General features: G+C 42.5%; 1 protein-coding gene across 4 annotated transcripts in view; it reads left to right on the top strand.

Moving 5' to 3' along the window:
• The window catches only part of LYRM9 (LYR motif containing 9), a 47606-nt gene that overhangs the window by 18435 nt on the left and 1988 nt on the right, over nucleotides 1-27183 (top strand). For 2 of the 4 annotated variants that reach the window (XM_087957199.1, XM_087957205.1), the window contains exon 4: nucleotides 8450-8623. The exons of 1 other annotated variant lie outside the window; for it this stretch is intronic. In XM_087957199.1, the coding sequence (XP_087813325.1) occupies nucleotides 8450-8479 (30 nt within the window). In that variant the 3' untranslated portion in view covers nucleotides 8480-8623. Of the gene's footprint in view, nucleotides 1-6641; nucleotides 6866-7491; nucleotides 7615-8449; nucleotides 9446-27183 lie in introns of those variants that run through there. One more of the 4 variants, XR_015747920.1, reaches the window with a different exon arrangement.

The following is a 27183-nucleotide window of genomic DNA, read 5'->3' as shown; positions in this document are numbered from 1 at the left end:
TGACACCCCTGCTAATAGGTAGTTCTTGACTTACAATCACAATTGGGAATAGAACATCATTGTTAAAAACATTGTGGTTGTTAAGTGAGTCATGCCTGATGTTACAACCTTTTTTGCCATGGTTGTTAAGTGAATCACATGAGTCATTAAGCATATTTGGCTCAAAAAAACCCAAAAACCCTGGAGAAAGCATAAATGGCGATCACATGACTCTGGGATGCTGCAACATGATGGCTGCCAAGTCCTGAATTTTGGTCATGTAACCATGGGAATACTGCAACAGTCGTAAGTGTGAGGACTGGTCATAAGTTACTTTTTTTTCAGCACTGTCGTAAGTTGAAAAGGTGGTCCAGTGAATGGACCTGTATGCCATCCACTGTATGATGGCTTTCACTCTTTTTATTGAGAAATGGAGATTTTTTTTATAGAGAATAATTTAATATAGAAAATAACAATTACATAAGGGAGGCAATATAGATAAGCTCTAGAATTCAAATTATGATTAAATAATAGTTTACCATTTATAAGATTGCAAAACCACAAGAAGATCCTATGAAAGGAGTGGAATAAGGCAAGAACCATGTGTGAATTGAAGAAATATACAGTGTTCTAACCCAAACCTTGTTCCAAGGAAACAAACACGAAACAGAGGTAACAGCACAACCTTTTAATGATTCTTTATGAATTCGGTTCCTTCATTGCCAAGGTTGTGCAAGGCTGCCCAGAGTACTAGATAAAGTTACTAAGAAATATTTCAAACACAAAGAATCTCCAAACACCAACCAAGATACTCTGAACGTCCACAAGTGCAAAACTTGAGTGCAAAAACTTATTTGCTTCCTGCAAAGAACTCCGGTTTCTCAGTTGGCTTTTATCTCTTAAGGGAGGGGACATTACCTTGCAGCCTTACTCCCGAGTTGCCTGTGCTGCTGCAGCTGATCTTTCCGTTCAGCACAGGCTCCTCGGGGACCTCTTCATCACTGCTGCCAGCCTGTACAATCTCCAAAGGCAGCATTCCACTCCCTGATGGTCCTGGCCCCATCCCTTTATCACATGCAGACCCCTCATCTGAGTCCTCGGTCTCCAAGACCTCAGCCGTCCACACCAGCTGAGATATAGAAGCATAGCCAGCCAAATGAATAGGCTGAAAAATAGCTCTTATCCGTGGACTGTCAGACTTCTGAACTCAACATAACACCACAATTAGGTTTAATATGATAGACTTGCCGGGCCAGCGCCATATGCAATATGTTCATACCGGTGTAATATAATATGTCACATACATATAGGTATATGGGGATGTGTGTTAGGGATTCTATTTCTTTCATTTATTGAGTTATTGAGGTGTATTTTGTGTTTTGTGGGGGGGGGCTGCACCAAGGGAGGCTCATTTCAATTTCATTGTACACATGTTGTGCATTGACGATAAAGTTTTGATTTGATTTGATAAGATGGATAGGCTGGGATAGGCTAGAGATTTTAATGGGTGCTCACAGTAAAAAAAATGACAACAAAGGTTATTCTAGCGGCTAGAATAACCTTTGTTGTCATTTTTTTTACTGTGAGCACCCATTAAAAATGAAAATCTGTTGCCTGCTTTCAAAAGAAAGTATATATCAATCCATACACATCCATAACACACATTAGACAAGAAGGCCTCCAAGGATCCTTCCAATTCTATTATTCTGAAGGAATTGGGAGTATTTTTTCTCTACAACAAAGCATGGGTTTTGTAGTTCAGGGAGTCTGTAGGCCCTATCCAGTTCTATCATTCCTATTCTTCTGGCCCTCAGAGCCTCCAGAGAGGGTGCTTCTGAAATTAGGGATTAAAGAACCATGTCTGTGGGTGAGGGCTGTTGTGAGGAAATGAATATCAAGAGAAAACTGAGGGTAACCTTGAGGTATTAATAAGACTGAAGCACATAATAAAGAAAACAAACCCATGTTGGCTTACAGCACGAAGAAGAAGAAGAATGAACAAATCGGCAGCAGATGGCACAGAGAGATAGTTTTGTTCTAGCTGTTCCTAACTCCTGAGGGCTTTTGATGGTGCAGGTGCATCATCTTTTCACAGCATCTCATTAAAAACCTGTGCGATACTTAGATGAGGTGAACATTTAACCCAATAAGAGGAAAGCTGAAAGGCCGGCTGATAAAACCAAGCAGGCTGTGGGAAGCCCTTGGGATTATGGTGTTTGTTAGAAATGTGAAGATTCAAGCCTCCCACCTCCAGCCCAGGTGTAATTTCCTTTCGAAGGTCTTGTGACCGAATGCCTTTTGTCTCCAATGAGCTTGCTGTGAAACAATGGTGCCGTTTTGCATTGCTTAAGCACTTCAGCAAAAAGTAGATTGGCAGGTTGCTGGGTGAGGAGAGGGGTGGGCTAATAAAGAGGCATCAAAACAATTCAACATTGTGGCTGAGACAACACAATCAAAACCCTGCTCCATTTTCATTACCATTGGGCAGGCCACAGTTGGGCTCCCACATCTGGACTCAGAAAACAAGCAAAACCATGTCCTGCTAATCCTTGGATTGGATGATTAATAATGATGATGATGTCAGAGATTGCCAATTCTCAGCAGCCATGTAGATAGCAATGGCAGTAGCACTTGCACACAATTGAGCCCAACTTTTCTGCTGTCAAGTGAGACGTTTGTTAAGCGAGTTTTGCCTCATCTTACGACCTTCCATGCCACAACTGTTAAGTGAATCGCTGCAGTTGATAAGATAGTAACCCGGCTGATAAGTGAATCTGGCTTCCCCATTGCTTGTTGAATAGCTTGCAAAAGGTGATCACATGGGACACAGCAAAGGTTATAAGTATGAACCAGTTGCCAAGCATCTGAATTTTGATTACGTGACCATGGGGATGCTGGAAAGGTAACTGTGAAAAATGGTCATAAGTCACTTTTTTCAGTGCCGTTGTAATTTCAAATGGTAATTAAATAAACTGTTGTATGTTGAGGACTACCTGTATTAAAACTTTCTCCAGAGAGCTGGATCTTTGCACAATGTGTCTGAAATAGGATAATTTGAGCTTGGTCTTTTGTATCTTGAGGGAGAGCTCTAGACTGAGTGATTCAAAAATCCGTCAGTGGTGGTATGTTACCAGTTTGCACCGGTTCAACTGAACCGGTAGTAAACAAAGCCTCCTACGATCAGCTGAGAGGGAAAAAAATCAGCTAAGAAGAGAAAGAAGAGAAAAGTGCAGGATGGCCCCTCCCACCCGCCTCTGCACTTTTCTCTTTATCCTCTTAGCTGATTGGCGCTGGAGGCCTCATGTGGTGTGGGAAAAGCTGTCCGCGCGCTTTAGGTGCGCGCGCGTTAGCGATCACCGAACCAGTAGTGGAACAGGTAGGATCCCACTGCTGAGATCCATGGGTTTGTTTTCTTGTTGTCCATGGTATATTTTCAGGATTTTTGATGAAGAAAGATTATTGTTATGTGTGAATTAAATATAAATATGGTTTATAATTAAGAACATGCCAGTATAACCAACAGAATCACAAATAAGCTAAGCTAAAGATAAATCTAGTTAAATCTAGTTAAAACTGTGCTGTATTATTATTATTGTTGTTATTATAAGGAGCCTCTGTGGCGCAGTGGTTAGAGTGCAGTACTGCAAGCTACCTCTGCAGCCAGCTGCCTACAATTTGGCAGTTCAAATCCCACCAGGCTCAAGGTTGGCTCAGCCTTCCATCCTTCCGAGGTGGGTAAAATGAGGAGCCAGATTGTTGGGGGCAATATGCTGACTCTGTAAACTGTTGAGAGAGGGCTGTAAAGTACTATAAAGTGGTATATAAGTCTAAGTGCTATTGCTATTAGTATACATATTAATATTCTTTTTTTGTTTTTCTTTAATATTTTTGTTTTTCTGTAAATGATATGCCGACAATACACTGTATTCAAAACATTTATAACACACACACACACACACACACACACGCACACATGCATGCACACACATACATACACTAGGAGTCTTTTCCAACACCAAAGTTCAAAAGAAATCTCAGATCCGTTAGCTGGGCCTGGAAATTGAAAAAAAAAATCCAGTGAGAAAATAACATTCGCATGTCCCTTGCAGGGAGAAGTTTTTGAAAGCACCAGGAGTCAACCTTGACAGTGACTTTACCGTACATGAAACAATACAAACCCATTATTATCAAGCCTCTACCTTCCAGGATGTATGTAGCAGAACCTCTGGCTCAGAACAGGTGGTCCTCGACTTACGACCACAACTGAGCTCCAAGTTCCTGCTCTTAAGTGGAACATTGTGAATTTTGTCCCATTTTACGATCTTTTTCTTGCCACAGTTGTTAAGTGAATCACTGCAGTTGTTAAATTAAGTAACACAGTTGTTCAGTGAATCTGGCTTTGCTTCCCCATTGACTTTGTTTGTCTGAGGTCGCGAAAGGGAATCACATGAGAATGCAACCGTTATAAAGCTTCCGAATTTTGATCATGTGACCATGGGGATGCTGCAACGGTTGTAAGTGTGAGAAATGGTCAGAAGTCACTTTTTTCAGTGCCGTCCTAACTTTGAATGATCACTAAATGAACTGTTGTTTGTCAGGGATCGCTAGTCTAGTCTAGTGAAGAAAAGGACCAGGGGAGACATGAGAGCAGTGTTCCAATATTTGAAGGGCTGCCACAGAGAGGAAGGGGTCAAGCTATTTTCCAAGGCACCCAAAGGCCAAACAAGGAATAATGGATGGAAACTGATCAAGGAGAGATTCAACCTGAAAATATATTTTCTGACATTGAGAACAATCAACCCATGGAAGAGAGGTTGCCTTTGGAAGTTGTGGGAGCTTCATCACTTGAGACTTTCAAGAAGAGATTGGACTGCCATCTGTCAGAAATGGTGTAGGGTCTCCTGCTTGGGCGGAGGGTTGGACTAGATGACCTACATGGTCCCTCCCAACTCTGTTAATCTATAACCTATAAGGATTATCTGTAAATCTTCTCTGACCACATCTGTCAGCTTCACTTCAATTTCAACTGCCTAGGAAGAAACTTCTCCTTAAGTTACACCATTTTTTCTTTCTTTTAAAAAAACAAACATTGTGGAATCAGGATGCAGCTGATTAGGCATGTCGACTTACACAGTTGCAAGTGTCATTATTATGTTGCAATTCTCTATGTGCATGTATGCATGTCTGTAAATACAGGCATGATGGAAATTCTTTGCTATGGTTAAGTGGCACTTATTCCCAAGATAGACCGCTCTTAGTAATATATATATGCAGGACACAGTGGTATAAAATTAAGTGTAAAACCATCTGGCTGTGACCTTGTACATTTTGTGCGCTGTGTTGGCTGTATTTCTGAGTTACAGCCTCTCCCTGTTTGGAAAGTGGAGATGAACCTTCAGTGGGTTTTCCAAGCTGACTCAGAAGAGCAATCAACATCTTTGCCAAAGAAACCGTCTTAACCATGAATTTTTGAATCCATCTTGATGCCACCAAAGCTGTTACGAGAAGGTGTGTTCCACCCTGTGGCTGCTCTTTCATGCTGATGTGGAAGCGATCAGGGTAAATGAATGAATTCTTGGGAAAACCCCATTTTTAATCCTGAAAAGAAGCCTAGCCTTAGAAAATTTGAGACAGATCATCTGGAATTAGCAAACTGATGCAATGTTTTTGGGTGTTTTTTTTTTGACAAATAATGTCATACTAGCTCGATACCTGTGCTTTCCTACGATACTATGTGGTCAGGTTTAGTTTTGGGGGAAGAAAAAATGGGGGTGGGGTGGGGTGGAAATCTGCCTCTGCCTACCAGCATCTATCAGTATTCATCCGGCTAGTGTCCTGTCAGTGTGTGAGAGAGTTGAGGGCTGTTTGGAAACTAAAATAGTATTTGCTGTGTGAGCAAGAAGGAGACAGCAAGGAGCCTGGGCGTGGCTTAGCGCAACTGTTCTGTACTAAAGCTGGTTGCTACTCTGAAACTAAAACTAAAACTGAAACTCCTCTCCTCTGCTTGTGTTTTGCATTTGGAACAGGTTTCTTTTCAGGTGAGGAGGGGGAGTAGAACTCCTTAGCATCAGGGCATGTTAATAATAATAATAATAATACACAAAATACTAATGCTATGATGGTCATTTTGAAAAATCCTTTCTTAGTGAGCACCTAGAAGCCAAGAGGAACATACGTGCCAAATTTCAAGTTTGTAGGCTTTACCGAGATTTTGTGATGAAGTGTGAGTGGTATTTCGCTTTTATATAGATTAGATAGAATGACAAATCTATGTGCAATTGGTCTCTTGTTTACATTCATTTAAAAAGAAGTATTATGATAGTTTGAGCCATAGTTTACCTAGAGCAATAAAGATTAACCAATAGATTTTTTTTCTTAGTGACCAGGCAATAAATGTGACAAAATAAATAGATAATGAAGATATTCAGAGATTCCCACCCACCCACCCCCCAATGTGACTTTCTCATACACCTTCCCAGAAACACTGGGACACAAGACTGAAATACATGATGGTGCTAACCTGGCATATTGTTAAAAAAAAAAAAAGCAAGGAACAGCCAGAATTGCATCCAAGTTTCTACTCCTAAGGATGAAAATATATACCTGAAGCACAACTGGATGGTCTCCTTTTCATGTAACTCCTTCCACCTCTGTTTACTTAGGACCATCAAAATAATTGATTGCAATAAAATTCCAATCCATGGCAGGCCGGTGCACCCGGGTGGAGGAGCAGCTGCTCTGGGATGACCAAAGAGCCAGTGACTACTGCAACTCTGGAATATGGAACCGACTTTCCCACCAACATCAGCAAGCTACCCCGGGGCGGATTTCCCTCCCCCACAATTGGTCTTACCTTCCAGTTCCAGCTCGCATGGCTCTACTCAAGGTAAGGTTTGCACTTGGCCGAAGGGTGGGGGCCAGAGGGTGGGCGGGCCATGTGGGCGGTGCAGCCTTGTGTTCCCGTGCAGCCTGGATTAATTGCTTTGGGGGGGACATTTCTCTGCAGACCACCAACATTTTCTCATGTACCACCAGTGGTCCCCGGCCCGCCGGTTGGCAACCACTGTTTTAGAGGGTCCTCAAAGCACTTGGAGGTTTATCTGTGTCTTCAGGGTCACCTGAGTAGTGCCCCTGGATCCTGTAGTATGCCATTTTTCCACTGGAAATCCATTCCTACTCCCACATCATTCAAAGGGTGTTCAATATTCAGTCAATATTCTTGATTGTTCTTGATGTTCCAGTTGCCCAAGTATAGGATGGTTAAGAGCCATCCACGCTACAGCTATTTAAATCCTACAATATTTGGGTGCTTAGATGCGTCTAGGAGCAACTTGATCCCAAGAGATCTTGTATTAGACACTGTAAGGAACTTCCATTTTCCTGGTGTGATCCCAGGATCAACAGCTCTATATCACTTTATCCCCAATTCTTTTTATCTCATTCTGTATATTTCTGGGTAATTATCTGCCCATTATTCCATCTTCTTGTATTATCTCCCCTACAAATATATAGGATTTTCATCTTCATTCCCAGGATATCTGTAAGCTGAATGCCTTCAGACTGAATTAATCATAAACAATCAACTTAACTGGGTTATAAGAAAACCAAAGAAAGATCAGAGATGTCTGAACACAGGTAATTCTCAACTTATGATCATTGATTTAACGACTGTTCAAAGTTATGATGATACCGGTATAGTAAGAAAAATGATTTACGACTTTCCCGTGAACTTATGACTGTCATTGCATCCCCATGGTCACATGATTTGAATTTGGACGGCTGGCAACCAGCATGTATTTAAGACGATTGTAGCATCCCAATGTCATGTGATTGCCATATGTGAGAACCAAAGTCAATGGGAGAAGTTCGATTTGCTTAATGACTGTGTGATTCATTTGATGACCATGCCAAAAAAAGTTGTAAAATCAGGCACAACTCAGTTGGCTACATTGCTTAGTGATAAAAGCTCTGGTTCCTCTTGGGGTCATAAGGCATATCTATGTAAATCTAAGCGTTATTGATATTGCTAAATCCTAAATTCTAGGAGCAACCTGATCCCAAGAGATCTCTCTTCTTGTATATACCAATGGTGGGATTCAAATATTTTTACTACCTGGTTCTGTGAGCATGGCTTGGGGGGCGTGGCAGGGGAAGGATTCTGCAAAATCTCCATTCCCTCCCCACCCCACTAACCTGCTTTCTAGCTCCATTCTCCAGTGCAGGGCAACCCAAGAAGACCCAGCCGATGAGCTGGGACTCGGGAGGCAGAGAAGAGATGGGGGCGGGGCCAGTCAGAGGTAGGATTTGCCGGTTCTCGGAACTACTCAAAATTTCTGCTACCGGTTCTCCAGAACTGGTCAGAACCTGCTGAATACCACCTCTGGTACATACCCAATTTCTCCAACTGTTCATGTGTTTTAGCCTCCAGTTCCCTAATCATCTTTGTTGCTATTCTCTCCATTCTTTCTAGAGTCTCAACAACTTTTTTATATTGTGGTGACAAAAACTGGATTCAATATTCCAAGTGTGGTCCAGTGAAGGAATTATGAAGGCATTATTTGAAGGCATTATGAAGGCATTGTAAAGGCACTAACACTTCACACTTTTGATCTTCTCCTGCAAACACCTCTGTCACTTTAAAACTCTGACTGGGATCAGTGAAGGAAGCTGAGAACCACAGAGGCCTTCTTTAGATGTCTTCAAAAGAAATGGGGGGAAAATGTGCATCCCACAACTTGAAGAAAACGCCAAAATATAACAAGTACAGAAATCAAGAGAAGGCAGAGCTACTCAACTCCTTTGCGGTTTAACCTTCATGACAAAGTACAGCGAGGCCTTGATTCAGGGAGACCTTGATGCTAAGGACTCTGCAGATATTGAGCCAAATTTCAGTAGCAATTTCTCTCATTTGCGTCATGATTTACATAATATGCATGCTATTATGCAAATGGCATCCTCTTGCATAAGTCACTTACTTTGACGCGAATGCTGTAATTTGGGATCATGTCTTCCCTACAAAGGATGTGATTGCCACAGTAATGTACTTGGACATTTGTGAATAAAGACACTTCCTCCGTCAATGAGTCTGTTCAAACAAGGTTGCTCTTCACCAGGAAATTGTGAAGAGGCGGATTGAACATGAAGACTGACAGAAATATCACCAGGAAATATCTATTTACTTTACTTTATATGTATATTGCCAAATAAATTATATTATGGTGTAGTCAGAAAGCTTCGTGGTAGCCTAGCTGAATCTTTATCTTTGATAACTTCCTGGAAAACTTGTAAAGTTTCCAATCATTGAAGAGCTATAGAGCAGTTCAGCCGTCTGGCATTGATGTCCAGGTTTATATTAAAAAGAGGTGAATGGGCAAGCCCTTTGAAACCGGTGTGGTAATAATTTTATATTATCTGAAATAATGTAATTTAATAATCTACACACTATTAAAACTTCCCTGTCTTTTTGACTGTTTGTAACTTTCAATTAGCCGAAGCGGTGCATCATAAAGCAACATTTTTTGAATCAAGGCACCTCGAACTTAAAGAATGGGTACAAAATCCAGGGCCCATAACTCCTGTGGAATTTAAATTTCAAGGATTTTCAGACCAATTGTATTTGCAAACTTGTGGCTTTTGCAGCGTCACCACAGCCAGACACAATCATATGATTATGATTTCCAACACACCCTGCCAGCTTCCCACAAGCAACGTCAATGGAGAAGCTGGCAGGAAGTCGGAAGTCGTTCCTGCTCCACTGATTTTTTGCCCACCCGTGGTCATTCCTTCTCACTGTTTAGGTAAGGAAATATCTCTGAAAGGATGACCCAGTGTGTGATAGTGGCAAATATCTGTAGTTCGGGTGTGGGATTCTTTCTCCGAACATGTGGCTTGGTTTCAGAGGTGATATTCAGCAGGTTCTGACCAGTTCTGGAGAACCGGTAGGGGACATTTTGAGTAGTTTGGAGAACTGGCAAATACCACCTCTGACTGGCCCCGTCTCATCTATTCTCTGCCTCCTGAGTCCCAGCTGATTGGCTGGGTCTCCTTTTGTTGCCCTGCACAGGAGAACGGAGCTGGAAAGCAGGTTAGTGGGGTGGGGAGGAAATCAAGAGTTTGCAGTAACCTTTCCCCAGGAGTGGGGCGGGAATTGAGATTTTACAGTGGCCTTTCCCTGCCACATCCTCCATGCCACACCATGCCCACCAAGCCATGCCCACAGAACCGGTAGTAAAAAAAATTGAATTTCACCATTGGTTGGTTTCCAAATGTTTTGTTACCAGGCTAAGTAACATCTTCAGCAGAGTTTAGGGGATGACAGTGTTGGTGTTCCTCTGCTAATAACGTTCTTGTGAACAGTAGCTCTTGTGATGGTGAGGTCACATCAGGTGTGGGTCACCTCTGGTCAGGGTGATGTGGTCTTGTGATGGTCAGGTGTGGGTTGTGTCAAATCAGGGTCTTGATTGATTTGAATTCTGAGGGGGGGTTCATAGGCTGGTTGTAGGTCGATACCTATGTTGATGGAATTGCTTGTGTGTCATAGCTCATCTAGTAGTACATAGTATTATATATTACGTGTTGGGTAGGGAATCCTGGGAATTGAAGTCCACAAATCTTAAAGTTGCTAAAATTGAGAAACATTAGTCTAAATAAGCAGGAGCCTTGCCTCACTCATGAACGTGGATTGAGAATTTCTGCAGTGTACTCTGAGTTAGTAGCTGTGCAAACTATACACCCACTGTGATTAATCTTGGTGACTCTTTTCCTATTCCCCCTTCTCTGGGCAGCAAAAGAACTTCAACCAATTTTAAGATGGCCACAACAGATACTCCTCATAGTATCATAAGTATAGATTTGGGGAAGCTACCCTTTTGGGGACAACAATAGCTGGCAAGTAGCCATGATCTTGTGGAGTCCTTGGTGGTCTTTGCGGTAGATTGTTTGCTTGCAGACATTTCATGACCTAACTAGGTAACATCATCAATGCTACTGGAGAGGTGGTCTTCTCCAGTTGGATGCATGGCAGAAGAAGAAAAGGTAATGGCATAGAGACGAAAAGACCTACAGGAAGACGGCACCAATGGGTGTCCAGATAAGATGGGGATATTTCTCCCAGTATATTCCAATCTTTTAAAATTGTCAACGATGGTGAACATTCTGGAGGGCTCATTTAACCTTTCATCTATGTTGTGTGCTGGGTACCATTCTGTAATCATCAGGCCTTCCATGGCAGCCAACTTGTGAGTAAGTCATCACATACAACATTTACATTTTTGACAGTATAGTGAGTTTTTTTTAAAATTATTTATTAAACAAATTTATATAGCTGTCCAACTCATACACAGGTAACCTTGGATGGATTACAATATTTTAAAATCACGACATTAAAAAAAAAGCATATCCTCTCCACCCCATCGTAGCAGCAATACAATCAAATCAATCACTTGATCATCACTCTTCATGGACTCCAAGCCCACTGACAAAATCACTGTTTTAAGGCCTTTCAGAAAAGCAACCAGGGTCAGAGCCAACTGTACCTTTCTATATTACAGTCATTATTTTTAGATTTCTGACTAGGCATAATGTCTTGGAAATATTTATTTTTTATGACAGAATGAGGCAGGCATGCTGGGGGATGGAGTGGGGTGGCAGGCTTGTGCCCAGATTGGGAATTTTTAAAAGCAGGATTTTCCCAGAGGACAGGTGAGTTTGTATTTCCAGCTTCTTCATGCAAATTCATGTCCCAATATTTTCTTGACTTGTTCTCTTTATTTTTGGGTGAGGAATTTCCACATTTTAGTGCTGTCCGGCATGTAGGCAACACCCTAAAGGGACAGCATTTTTTTTTATCTGTTTAAATATTTCATGGCTCCTCATCAGTTTGCAGAATGAGTCAAGTGGCAAAAAAAAGGAGAGTGAAATTATGCCATTTCCCAGCTTCTATTAAAAACACATTTTCATACCTTCATGGGATACACATATTTGTGTTTTTATGTATGTAGTACAATATATATGTATGTATATATGTATCTAATCTAGATCTATAGATCTAGACCTATAGATCTATATACATCTGTATAGAGAGTACTATATATATTTGTTTTCTAACCAAAGATCCACATACTATATATATATATATATATATATATATATATATATATATATATATATATATATATATATATATATATATATATATATATATATATTCTTATATATATATTCTTATATATATATTCATATATATATATATATATATATATATATATATATATATATATATATATATATATATATTTGTTTGGTACTTACATGTATGGTGTTCAGCTTTGTTCGGGTATTTTCCCACGTCATTGTAGTTGTGCTTTTAAAGTTATAGCAAAAGTCTGACTCTCAGATGAACACTATACAGAAGCCTGATGATGGCAGATGAGATTCTGCCGAAACGTTGCTACAACTTTAAAAGCACAACTACAATGACGTGGGAAAATACCCGAACAAAGCTGAATGCCATACATGTAAGTACCCGCGAAAACTTAAGAAAACAAATATCAAACCTCTACGGGGAGGAAATAAACAGCCAGATCAAAACCTATGAGAAACTGGAAATTAAAAGAGCAGGAATACTATGTGACCTCCAATTCCTACGCAGCTGCAGAGACAACAATACTACACCAACCTGCTTCAAATTAACATTTCATCAAAGCACAGCAGCCACTAAACGTATCCTGAAAATAACTGAAATGGCTCTACTAAGGAACTAGCTCCACAGTAAGAGATTCCAATCAGATCAGTTAAACAAAGATTTGCTAGCACTGCACCTGGAATTGAGCAGCAAAATCCACCCTCTACTTTGGGACAAGATAAAACAACTTACAACTTGGAGAGCTGAATCTGAAACCACTTACAAAAATGATAAACTCTTGAAAAAAATAAAGAAATTAGAACATGACAAGAAAACTCCCAACAACTCACAACAACACCTGAAACAATTAGTATACAACGTTTCCAACAGAGAACTCACCAAAACAGAAACAGATGTCCTAACCAAAGGATTCAATTATGCTATAGCACCCAAAAAAATCCCCACAGAATCCATCATGTGCAGTAGAATCCAGCCTAACCAAATTAAATACAGATGAAGCTGATAGAATAAGACACCAAGTTACCAACATCCTATGCACAAGCAAACCACCCAAAAGCAACTTGCAGAAAGAAGAAATTAAAGCGCTACAAACCCTGAAAAGAGATAGCAGCATAATCATACTTCCAGCAGACAAAGGGAATGCCACAGTAGTAATGGACAGAAAAGACTATGAAACAAAATTGACAGACCTACTCCAAGACCCCACATACAAACCCATAAACACAGACCCAACCACATATCTGGAAAAATTAACCAAGAAGAAAATTATAACCAGCCACATGAGCAAAGAGATCCAACAGACGATCATCCCAAGAGAAAAATCTTCCAGATGCCCCAAACTATACGGCCTCCCAAAAATACACAAAGAAGGCATACCTCTCAGTCAGCTCCAGAGGAGCACCACTACAAAACCTAGCGAAACACTTAGCAAAACAGCTACAGCCCCATGCTGAAACAGCAGCTTCACATGTACAAAACTCATACCGCTTCTTGGAAATGATCAAAGATCTACATGTGGAGCAAGAAGATCTGCTTGTAAGTTTCGACGTGGTTTCACTATTCACTCAAGTCCCGATAAAAGAGACCCTTGAAATCATCAAAAATAAATACCAACCAGCTAAACACCTCATGGAACTAACAGAACACTGCTTAACCAACACATATTTCATATACAAAGGACAAAGATACAAACAAATTGAAGGAGCCCCTATGGGATCACCACTGTCACCCGTCATTGCAAACTTGTTCATGGAAGAATTCGAATCCAGAGCCCTGGCCAATGCCATCCACAAACCCAAACTATGGTTAAGATACATCGATGACACATTCGTGATTTGGCCCCATGGAAAAGAAAACCTAAACAATTTCCTAACACACCTAAACAGCACACACCCCAAAATCAAGTTCACCATGGAAACGGAAACAAACAAACAACTACCATTCCTAGATGTACTAATCTACAAAAAAACAGATGGCACACTAGGACACACCGTATACCAGAAGAAAACACACACTAACCGCTACCTCAACGCCCAATCCCACCACCACCCAACACAGATAAACTCCGTGGCTAAAGCACTAATTACTAGAACCAAACGCCTGGCAGACAAGACACACATTAAGACTGAACTATGCACCTTGACTAAAGTACTGACAGCCAACGGCTTCCACAAAAGCAAAATCACCGGCTTGATCCACAAAAACACACTGAGACATAATAGAGACCCAGAAGATGAACAGACCTATGGAACAGCTGTCCTGCCCTACATAAGAGGTACTACAGACAAAATTAGTAAGATACTACACAGACATCACATCAAGACTGCCTTCAAAACAGACAGAAAAATAGCAGCCATCCTTAGAAACCCCAAAGATAAAATTGACCTGGAAAACCAAGGCATATACGAAGTCCCCTGTGCATCATGCCCGGCCACATACATTGGACAGACCAATAGAAGAATAAGTACCCGCCTGGATGAACACAAAAAATGCAGTCAAAAAGCTGGAACACACTTCCTCACTAGTCCAACACATGGAAGCCACAGGTCATAGCATCAACTTCAATGGCACCAAAACCCTAGCCACTATAGAAAACCCCAGCCACAGAATCATCAGAGAAGCTATAGAGATTGAAAAAAAGACCAGAAAGCATGAATAGAAGAGATGATTCCACCAGACTGTCAATCATTTGGAAGCCTGCACTCACAAACAAAAAAATCTCCACACCACAAGCCAGGCAAACACCTGGGCACAAACAGATCCCCCCTGATACCTCCAGCTCAAACACACCCCAACCAGGCACCCAGATGAAACCCAGTTTCATAACTAATGATAGCCGTCCATTTACTCGGAGCCAAGCTGCACTAAAGGCCTCCAATAAAGTAACACAATGTTGCCAGCCAATCAAGATACAAAAAGAGCCAAAAAACAGACAGAAGATATTAGAAACACCAATCAAGCAGATCACAGCAAACTCCAAGACCAATAAACACAGACCAAGACTCCCAACCAATCAGGATGAAGAAAAAACCATTCTGGCACAGCAATAGGCTAGCCCCAAATTTAAATCTGAAACCACTGTAAAAGTCTGACTCTCAGATGAACACTATACAGAAGCCTGATGATGGCAGATGAGATTCTGCCGAAAGCGTTGCTACAACTTTAAAAGCACAACTACAATGACATGGGAAAATACCGAACAAAGCTGAGGTATTCAGCTTTGTTCGGATTTTCCCAGCTTTGTTGTGCTTTAAAGGTAGCAATTTTCGCAGAATCTCATCGCCATCATATTGTTGTGCTTTTAAATATATATATATGTTTTCTGAGTTTTTCATGGGTATTTGTATGTGGACCTTTGGTTATTTGGGTTTTCTTCCGCGTAAAATTGGAAGTATCTAGGCGACGTTTCGATGAAGTCTCATTCATCATCTTCAGGCTTGTGTCTTCGGCTTTGTGCTTCTCAGAGTAATGTGAGCTTGCAGCTGCTTCTTCCTTTTAACTGCTAGTGGGGTGTGACTTGATTGGGTGGGGGCTTGGCTGTGTTCTGATTGGCTGGGGTGTGTTCTCATTGGTTGGGGTTTGGCTGTGTTCTGATTGGTTGGGGGTTTGGCTGTGTTCTGATTGGCTGGGGTGTGTTCTGTTCAGGTGTGTCCTGGGTGGGGCTTGGTTGTGCTCAGGTTAGTCTTAGTTACTGGGGATTTGAGCTGGTGAGCTGTGATCCTGCTGTTTGGCTTCGCGTTCGTGGTCATGCCACATCTTCATGGTGGGCGCCAGTTCGCTTCATGTATAGGTCGGAGTGGTTTGAAGCGGGTAGTGATGCAGCTGCGGTACGGCTTCTGGTCCGTGGTCGTGTCTCATCTTCTGTTGTGGGTGTGAGTCTGCTTTCTACATGGAAGTGTGGTGGTAGCATCCTCTATATCAGGGATCTCCAACCTTGGCAACTTTAAGACTTGGGGACTTCAACTCCCAGAATTTCTCAGCCAACAGCTGAGGAATTCTGGGAGTTGAAGTCCACAAGTCGTAAAGTTGCCAAGGTTGGAGACCCCTGTTCTATATTGATTGGCTCCCTGTTCCCATAATCTTTAGCTAAATTGGCTGTTGCCATTGTCACTCAGTTATCCATTATGAGCCCGTGATTCTTTTCCCAATCAGCCACTGCTCATTTTGATCACACTAACAGACATGTGGAATTAGGGAGTTGGTACCATTGAACATCATATTGCGTTTGCTTCCTGATCTGTTGTAGAAAAAGATATTTCTAAAGAACTCGAGGTGGAGGAGAAAGAAGCAGAATTCCCTGCCTGCCCAAGAACTCTGCAAAATGGGAAGTTTCTTGCCATTGAGGACATATCTTGAGTACAGATAGTCCTTGACTTACAACCATTGTTTAGTGACCATTTGAAGTTACAACAGCACTGAAAAAAGTGATTTATGACCACTTTTCACACTTACAGCAACTGCAGCATCAAAATCTGGGTACTTGGCAACTGGCCAATCTTTGTATTTTATGTTTATATCTAGGACAGTTGCTGCATCCCGGTGTCATGTAATTACCTTTTGTAACCTTCCCCAGCTGGCTTCTGACCAGCAAAGTCAATGGGGAAGTCAGATCTGCTTAACTACGGCATGATTCATTTAACAACTGCAGTGATTTGCTTAAGAACTGGCAAGAAAGGTCAGAAAAGGAGGCACAACTCTCTTAACAACTGTCTTGCTTAGCAACAGAAACTTTTTAAACAGATTAACCGAGTTGGAAGGGACCTTGTCGTCACGTGCCAAAACTGCACGCATGCGCCTGCACCCATAATGCAATGCACACGTCACACCTCCGCACTCTACCCACCTCCCTGCGCATGCATGCGGGACCCTTCCACGCTCCACCTGCCCCCCCCGCGCATGAGCACGCATCTCCCGCATGTGCCCTACCCCACACACATGCGCAGCAGATACCTGAAAATCAGCTGGCTGGTGGGAGGCGGGTGCGCATGCACAGTGGAACTGAGCTAGGGCAACGGCTCGCGGGCCCACAGAGATGGCTCTGTGGACCACTTCCGGCACGTGTGCCATAGCTTTGTCATCATGGTTGTAGGACATCTAGTCCAACCCCCCCCACACACACACACAATCAGGAGACCCTACACCATTTCAGACAGATGGCAGTCCAGTCTCTTCTTGAAAACCTCCAGTGATGAAGCTCCCACAACATCCGAAGGCAACTTCTGTTCCGTGGGTTGATTGTTCTCCCGGTCAGAAAATGTCTCCTCATTTCCAGGTTGAATCTCTCTCCTTGTTCAGTTTCCATCCATTATTTATTTTGGGCTCCATTCCATAAACTTTGGGCTCCATTGTGGTTGTAAGTCAATGACTACCTGTATGACTACTCACTATTCACTACCTGTTTCACTACTCTCTACCAGTATCGCTACCCATTTATATGTACTCATACATATAAATAGATTCTACATTGGATAAAAATAGAAGAAAAGTAAGTGGTGGTGAGGGGGAGAAGTCAAAAAAGAGACAGCCAGACAGAAAGGCTTGGCCCGAGAGCAACAATTGCAAACCCTTTGCTCCTGAAGCACACTTAACTTTGACCCAGATTGAATTTGCAACTCAGTCATGTAGAACAACCTTCCTCTTTAAAAAAAAAAAAAAAGTTATGTGTTTAGCAAGGGCATGGAGGGGATTTTTTTTAGTTAGATAAAAGGATCTGAGGAAACAGAGACAACGTCCTGCAAAAAGAGAAGTGAATCCATGGACAACAATTGCATCCTGTGTTGGTCTATTTTTAAAGGCTGGTCCTGAGGTGCCAGCCCTGTCTGCAAGGAGAACTGAAGAAGCTTCTTGGATGAGAAGCGAAACATCTTCAAGGTATTGGAAAACATGTCCATCTGGGTTCGGGTCCAAGTGGGAGAAGGACACTGGAAACATGGAGGTTGATTGGAAAGATGGTTTTAATGGTCAAGCAGAACCACCAAGCACATGGGTGATTCTGGGCAGCTCACCCACATAAAAGAGAGAGAGAGGGAGAGGGAGATTTATAGGCCTCTCTTAGGCCTTGCCCTTATTTGCTTGGTTGTCAAACTCCCAGGGGGCTATGCAGGGGTAACTCTTGTAGGCTGCCTTGAATCCCAGGCTTGGCTGAACCTTGCGGGGTCATGCAATCTCCCCAGGTGCCCTGTGGTGAGTTCTGTTGCCAGATGGGTAGAGGGCTAATCCTATTATGTCCCGAGGGTGAAGGTCTTTTGTTTGGTAGACAAGCTGGCCCAGGCTTTTGTCTTGTAGATAACCAAAATATCTGCTGGGACAGGGAGCTGGGGCTGAGTTTCTGTCTTAAGATTTCTATTTCTCTTTTAGGGGAAATATTCTGCCTTTTTAAATATTTCCTAAAATATTTCATTCTACAAAGGATGTTGGAAGTTAAAACCCACCCCTCTCCTAGAAAAATGAAATATTTTAGGATATATTTTAAAAAGGCAGAATATTTCCCCTAAAAGAGAAGTAGAAACTCAGAGAGGCAGAAACTCAGCCCTCCCACCTTTGTTAATGGGCCATTAAGGCCTAGCCCAGTCTATTCTACATAACAAAGATCTACCTCCATCAGGCAGAGCCATTTAATTGCCCCTCATTGCACCACCCACCAAGTTTCAACCAAACTTAGCACACAGACAACATACAAAGCTAGCTATGACCTCTGACAGCAACCAATCAGAATACGCTTCCTGTGCCCCAGAAAGTTCAAAGCCAGAGAGGGTATAAAACCCAGGGACTCTCAGCATCTCTTCCCTTTTCTTCACCCAGGATCTCCAAGGCATGTGGTCCTGTTCATCAACAAACCCCTTTTTCCAAGCAATTTCCATGAATCTAGTGTCTTTTTCCCCACTTGGAACTGAACCCAGAAGGATATTTCTTCCAACAATGAAAAACAAAGTCCAGTTACCTTTTGAAAAAAGCACCTTTGGGGCAACCATGACTTGGATGGCTGAGAATCTCCAGAGACAAGAAGGGCTTTTGATGCAGAAGATTCTGGTTTCAATTCCAAGCAGCCTCAAGAAGTGTTAAAGAAGACCTTGAAGGGAAGAGGGGAAAAAAAAAACCATTCAGCCTGTCTCATGCCTGCTCTGGACAGACTTTGGGCTTACTGGGTTTCTTTTTCTCCACTCCACCCCAAGATTTATATGTTGGGGCAGGAGGCAAAACAGTACTCTTGAGGAATGAAGGAACATTGAGAAATCAGCACTTTGCACACATAAATCTCTCCCAGCTTTGACTACCAGCTTGCCTGGTTGTAGCAGCTTAAATCACAACCTGACTTTGGCTATTAAACCAAAGTGGAAATCTTTATTGATCAGAGATATTGTGCCTCATCTTCCAAGCGATCCTAGCTATTTCTTGTATTCTTTAGCTGGTATTTGCAACATTATTCCAAGTGTTTTTTTAATCAGGGCAACCTAGTCTACCCAAATATTTATTTTTATTTATTTTGTTTGTCAAGCATGTAGGAAAAACAAGTATGAACATAACATATAAACATAAGTATTTAAGTATATACATAATAAATGAGTATGAATAAATGGGAACAGTAGGACAGGGACGGATGCACTTATGCATGTCCCCTTACAGACCTCTTAGGAATGGAGCGAGGTCCACAGTAGACAGTTTAAGGTTAAAGTTTTTGGGGTTTGAGGATGTAACAACAGAGTCAGGTAGTGGCCACTCTGTTGCTGAAGTCGTATTTTCTGCAATTGAGTTTGGAGTGGTTTACTTTGAGTTTGTATCTATTGTTTGCCCGTGTATTATTGCGGTTGAAGCTGAAATAGTCGTTGACAGGTAAGACATTGTAACAGGCAATTTTGTGTACTAAGATACAGATAATCAGAGTTGGAAGGGACCTTGTAGGTCATCTAGTCCAACCCCCCGCCCAAGCGGGAGACCCTACACCATTTCTGACAGATGGGAGTCCAATCTCTTCTTGAAAGTCTCAAGTGATGGCACTCCCACAACTTCCGAGGGCAACTTCTGTTCCATTGGTTGATAGTTCTCACTGTCAGAAAGTTTCTCCTTATTTCCAGGTTAAATCTCTCTTTGTTCATTTTGCATCCATTATTCCTTGTCTGGCCTACAGGAGCTTTAGAAAATAGCTTGACCCCTTCCTTTCTGTGGCAGCCCTGCAAATATTGGAAGACTGCTATCATGTCTCCCCTGGTCCTTCTCTTTACTAGACTAGCCAAGCCCAGTTCCTGCAACCATTCGTTGTATGTTTTAGCCTCCAGTCCCCTAATCACCCTGGTTGCTCTTCTCTGTACTTTTTCTAGAGTCTCAACATCTTTTTTATAATGTGATGACCAAAACTGGATGCAGTACTCTAGGTGTGGTCTTACTAAGGCTTTATAGAGTGGCATTAGTACTTCCCTTGATCTTGACTGTATCACTCTGTTAATACAACTTAGGATTGCATTAGCTTTTTTGGTGGCTGCTGCACACTGGCTGATATTTAGCTGGTTGCCCACTAAGACTCCAAGATCCCTCTCACAGTTACTGCTATTGAGCCTGGTTTCACCCAGTCTATATGTATACTTTTGGTTTTTCTTGCCTAAGTGTAGGACTTTACTTTTCTCTACATTGAATTTCATTTTATTAGATATGGCCCAGTGTTCTAGTCTGTCAAGATCCATCTGGATCTTGAGCCTATCTACTAAGCTTAAGTCACACCGTAGGCAGCGTAGTTCTAAGTTGTCCAGGTCCAAAATTTCAAGCCTGTTAGCATAATATGGGACAGAGCATACTGCTTTCGCTTTTCAGCCCCAATCCAGGATCCTTTATAATGTTAAATATAAATTAAATATAAATTTAACATTATTCCAAGTAGAATAATAATTTACAGTCTTTAACTTACAACTGGGGCCAGAATTTCTGTTGCTAAGCAAGGTTCAGTGTGTTGCGCCTGTTTTTACAGTATTTTTTTTCTAAGTTGCTAAGCGAATCACTGCAGTTGTTGAGTGAATTATGTGGTTGTTAAATGAATCCAGCTTCCCCCATCGACTTTGATTGTTGAAAGCTGGCTGGAAAGTCACAAATGACAATCGTGTGACCCTAGAACATTGCAATTATTGTAAACACATGCTGGTTGCCAGGCACCCAAATTCTGATTACATGACCAGAAGGGGTTGATTTCCCCACCCCCACCCCGATGCATTTTTAAAATCAAATTCCATCTTCGCTCAGGGCAGTCCCATAATGAAACAGTTGGAACAGCTGCTGACTTGTCCCCTTTGGCTCCAAATAGCCTTGGTTGAGATGAGATTTAAATCTCTTGCTGGCTCTCACCTTAAATCTCATCTCTTCAGTTACTGTTAGATCAGGGGTGTCAAACTTGATTTCATTGAGGGTCACATCAGGGTTGTGTTTGACCTGGGGGGGCAGAGTGGGTGTGGCCAGCTCGACGTCACTCATGTCGGGAGCCCGATCGCTCTGCGAGAGAAAATGGGCTCCCGAGTTCCATTTTCTGCTTCAACAGCCTCCTGCAACCCTCTGCCAGCAAAAACAGAGTTCAGGAGGGCTCCGTTTTCACTGGCAGAGGCACTGCGGGCCGGTTCTTTGCTGTTTCCAGAGCAGCCCCGTGGGCCAGATCTAAGCACCCCGTGGGGCCAAATCTGGCCCTCGGGCCTTGAGTTTGACACCCCTGTGTTAGATAGATTAGCTCAGTGTTTCTCATCCTTGGCCACTTGAAGACATGTGGACTTCAACCCATTAAAGGCTGGATGGGGAGCAACGGGCTGAAATTGAACTCTGGCAAGACAGAATGGCTCTGGGTTTGGGGTTATGTGGTCCACGGAGAATTGCCATCTTTGGTCTTGGATGGGGTAGCTCTGCCCCAGACAGACCCAGTGCGTAATCTGGGGTCTTTCCTGGACTCGTGACTTCTGCTCAAGGAACAGGTGGCAATTGTGGTCAGGAGGGCCTTTGCACAATTTCAGGTTGTGCACCAGTTACGCCCTTTCCTGGACCAACAATCTCTGCTCACAGTCACTCATGTCCTAGTTACCCACCATCTTGACTATTGCAATGTGCTCTACATGGGGCTGCCTTTGAAAAGTATCCAGAAGCTCCAGTTGGTTCAAAATACAGCAACCCGCATGGTTTTGTGCAGGCCCAAGTATGCATATGTGTCATCTCTCCTGCAGGAGCTGCATTGGCTGCCAATTTGCTTCCAGGTCGAGTTCAGGGTGCTGGTTGTCACTTTAAAGCCCTACATGGCTTGGGACCAGGTACTCCGAAGGACTATCTCTCCTCAATTACATTTACCTGACCTACAAGAGCAGGGAGCCAGGGAATGTTGTGTGTCGCCTCTCCTACAGAGGTACATCTGGCGGGACCCGGAAGAAGGGCCTTCTCCATGGTAGCTCCCACCTTTTGGAACTGAAGAGATTAGACTGGCTCCCACTTTAACCCTTTTTCACAAGGCCCTGAAGGTCTGGTTTTGCCAATGGGCCTGGGAAACCCAGAGTGGGATGGAGTGCATCAGATGGCTCATTTGACTGATTGCTGTCACCAGGGGGGTGGGAGGGTGTTATTGTTTATATTGATGTATATTGGGGTTTTCTTTTTTCTTTTTTTGTAAGCTGCACAGAGTCACTAAGTGTGAATGGGCGGCCATATAAATTTTCTAAATAAATACATAAACTCCCAGAATTCATGGTTTGCTAGGGAATTATGGGAGTTTTAAGTCTACATATTTCAAGTTATTAAGTTTCAAAAACACTGGAGAAGGTTTTATAGTCTGTTCCTCATTACTCACTGGGTCTAATGGCAGAATTATCTAATGTTTATCAAGTGGCCCTTCCTGCTTTTCAAAGGAAACAGGATATTTTTGTTGTTGTTTGAGTCATTAAGTCAGGCCTGAACTTCTGTGACCCCACCCCAGAGCACAAGATACCAGCCCTCCCCGCCGCCATCCTCCATTGTGTTCCGGAGTTTGCCCAAACCCATGCCCACACTGCATTGAAGACACTTTCTATCCATCTCATCCTCTGCTGTCTTTTTGCCTTCCATCTTTCCCAACATCAGGGTCTTTTCCAATGAGTCTTCTATTCTCCTTTGGTGGCCAAAGTATTTGAATTTCAGCTTTGGGATCTGTCCTTCCAAAGAACAGTCAGAGCTGATTTCTTTTAGGGTTGAGTGATTGGATCTCCTTGCAGTCCAAGGGATTCTCAAGAGTCTTCTCCAGCACCACAATTCAAGAGCATCAGTTCTTTAGTGCTCAGCCTTCCTTGAAGTCCAACTCTCACAGCCATATTGGGAAAATCATAGCTTCGACTATACAGACCAAACAGGATATAAGAAGATTAAATGGACAACGAATGTCCAGGTACCTTGACATGAAGATGCAGCTTTGATGCAAAAGCAGCTCCATATTTCTCTGATTCTATGGTACTACTACATTACTCTGTGTGAGCCAAATTATTTCTGATTCAACCATGGGAAATTTGAAAGCCCAGCTAAGCAAGATTTTTCTGTTGCAATGTTTTGCAATGTTGAGTTTGTGGGTAGTTTGGTTTCCCCTTTGTCAGGAACTCTTACCTCACCTCATCACGTTCCAGCTCCTGAACTCAAGGTAACAATGACTCACTCATATACCCATCCTCACCTCAATGATTCAGTCAACTTCAGTTCTGAGAAAACTTCTACATTAAGGTGCTCAATCCTAAAATTGGAACTGGACAGTCCCTGCAGAGGAGAAGGGTTAGAAATAGCTTCACAAATACAGGTAGTCCTTGACTAATGACCAAAGTTGAGCCCCAAATTTCCATTGCTAAGCAAGACAGTCATTAAGGGGTATTTGCCCCATTTTGTGATCTTTCTTACCACACTTGTTAATTTGTTTAATCAGTGATTTGTTAAATCACTGCAGTTGTTGATCTGGTAACATGGTTGTTAAGTGAAACTGGCTTTCCCACTGATTTTGCTTATCAGAAGATTGCAAGAGGGGAATCACATAACTTCGGGACACTGCAATTGTCATAAATACATGCCAGTTGCCAAGCATCTGGCATGCAAGCTGCCAAAAAAGCCAACACAGTTCTAGGCTGCATTAACAGAGGAATAGAATCAAGATCATATGACATGTTAATTCCACTTTATAATGCCTTGGTAAGGCCACACTTAGAATACTGCATTCAGTTTTGGTCACCACGATGTAAAAAAGATGTTGAGACTTTAGAAAGAGTGCAGAGAAGAGCAACAAAGATGATTACGGAACTAAACATATAAAAAATGGTTGCTGGAATTGGGTATGTCTAGTTTAATGAAGGATTAGGGGTGATATGAATATGATAGCACTGTTCCAATATTTCAGGAGTTGCCACAAAGAAGGAGTCAAGCTATTCTCCACACCACCTGAGGGCAAGACAAGAAGCAATGGGTGGAAACTAATCGAGAAGAGAAGCAACCTAGAACTAAGGAGAAATTTCCTGATAGTTAGAACAATTAACCAGTGGAACGGCTCACCTCCAGAAGTTGTGGGTGCTCCAACACCAGAGGTTTTTAAGAAGAGATTGGATAGCCATTTGTCTGAAATGGTACAGGGTTGGACTAGAAGACCTGCAAGGTTCCTTCCAACTCTGCTATTCTATTCTATTCTATTCTATTCTATTCTATTCTATTCTATTCTATTCTATTCTATTCTATTCTATTCTATTCTATTCTATTCTACATTTTGATCAGGTGACAATGGGAATTCTGCAATTGTCTTGGTGTGATCAATGGCCACAAGTCATTTTTTTCAGTGCCATTGCACTTTTGAACGAAACGAAAGGTTGTAAGTCAAGGATTACCTATACTTATACCCCTTGACTTACAACTGGTTGCTCAGCAACAATTTGAAGTTACAGCAGACACTCCCCCTCCCAATAGAGGTCACATTAGGGAAACAAAAGCAAGCTGCTTAGCTGGTATGTCACACACTGGAAACCCAGAAGAAGCCACCATTTTCCAAGGAGTCGCAATTTAATGTGGCCACTCCGAAAATGGTGGCTGCTTCCAGGATCGTGCCGCGTGGCCATGCAACAAAGCAGCTTGCTTTGCTTTCCTAATACAAACTCTGGAGCTCCTGAGCTTTTCAAAAAGTAAGTGTGTGATGGGTGAGGAGGCGTGAGGAGGAAGGTGAGGGCCTCAGAGGATGGGAAGCAGAGCATAGGATGCCTCAGGGAGTAAGGTGAGGCCTTGGGAGGCCTAGGACAGGGCCTGTGCTAGGCCTTTCAGGGCCTCTTCCCAGGCCCCTGAGGCACACCCTGCTCTGTTTAGAGAGAAATCTTTGAAAGGTAAGTGCAGAATGGGTAATGCAGGGTAAGGAGGATGTGGGGCCTAGTGGAGTGGAAAGCAGCCCAAGGCCTGCAGGCACTCCGAGAGGGAGCAAGCAGACAGGGTAGGTACGTCAAGGGATGGTTGAGGCCTTGTGAGGCCGAGGGCAAGTGCTGCACTAGGCCTCTCAGGACTCCCTGGGTCCCCTGAATCATCTTGGTCTTCATTTATAGAACTTTGAAAGGTCAGGGTGAAAAGATGGATGCCGAGTGAGAAAACAGTGGAAGGGTAGAAAACAGACTCAAGGCTTGCAGGAAGTAGAGCATAGGGTGCCTCAGGGTGGGGGAAGCCTTGTGTTGGAAGAAAAATCCAGTCCGGTTCCAATCCGGGAGAAAAACACTGGAAATAAAATGGAGGCTGGCTGCAAGCAAAGGAGGTCTCTGTTTATTTGGTTTCCATAAACTTCAGTGACAGCAGCATGTTTTTGTGATGGCTGACAAAATGGCTGGGTGAGTGGATGGATTTTTATAGGGTTCTGGGGTTTTATGATTGAGATGCTCCAGGGGGTTGTGCATTGTAGTGAGCCTTGTGTCTTTTGCTATTTCAGTGGTGGTGGGTTAATCCTATTGTCTCCTAAAGGTCATGTCCTGTCCTTAGAATTTGGGTGGGGGAATGTAATTCTTAATCCCAACAGCTCCAGCCTTCTGTGGGAACTGGGGTGAAGGCATTTTGTTTATGAATAGGATAGCCTGGCTTTTTTAATAGTACAAAATATCCATCTTTAAAGACTTGAGGCTTCTGTTTGAGGTTATGACAGGAAGACAGGCTGCTTTCTTTTTCTCCATTTCTCCTTTGGGGGAATACAATATTCTGCTGCTTTTAATATTCCCCCAAATATTTAATTCTATAGGAGGGAAGGGGCTTCCCACATTTGGGGCGCCCATGGCAACACCTGTGTTAAGCCTCCTAGTTCCTCCCCCATCCTCCACTTAATGACCCACAAGTTTGTTTAACAATTGCATCAGAAACAGCAGGGATAAAGGGTCACAGGCGAGTGGGATGGTCATGTGGATGCTTCACTTAACAGCAAGCACGACTTTTGACTGTAATGGGGAGGCTCCATTACAATCGTGAGTCCAGGACTACCTATATTTGTTAGTTGCATCTTTGCTCACTTGATGTAGATTGTTTGCATTCTAGAAAAATGGCAAAAACCTGCAAGAAGTCAAAATTGCCTGGACTGATCCCAACTTCTGTCTGTTTTTGCTATTGTTGTCACAATAACTATGGCTTGAGGTATGGAAAAAAGAGCTGGGCTGAGAAAATGTCAACGTTATTTTTCAATTTTACAGCTCACAGTGGCTTTTAGACAGCATCTGATGGCGAGTTTGCAGCAGGATAGCTTCCTCTCATGCCACTAGATTGCTTTGCAAACATCCAGCAAAGGCACACCGTATATACTGAGAAAAACAGAAAGGAAGGGACTACATTTTTGTTCCTTTTTTATTTGGTTGTCATCACTGTGGTCAATTAGGTCTGCACCAAACTCCCAAAAAGAAGTGAAACGAGAGGGTAAGGATGGGACACAATGAGGATACAGTACTAAAAAACTATAAAGTTCCAGCATTTTCTGCAAATCAATAGATTTTTAGTTTGGGGTGGAATTGCATAAGACAGAATCTTAATAAGTAAAAGATTAGAAATGGATTTCTGAATAAATCAGTGCAATCAGTACAGGGAATCCTCGACTTGCGACCATTCCT

The sequence above is a fragment of the Notechis scutatus genome, chromosome 1 (assembly GCF_049901735.1).
Source record: "Notechis scutatus isolate UNSWTSFEM ecotype Mainland chromosome 1, rNotScu1.2, whole genome shotgun sequence".
NCBI classification, from domain to species: domain Eukaryota; kingdom Metazoa; phylum Chordata; class Lepidosauria; order Squamata; family Elapidae; genus Notechis; species Notechis scutatus.
Note: the sequence above shows the minus strand (reverse complement) of the source record. Positions and strands in the feature narration are given on the sequence as shown.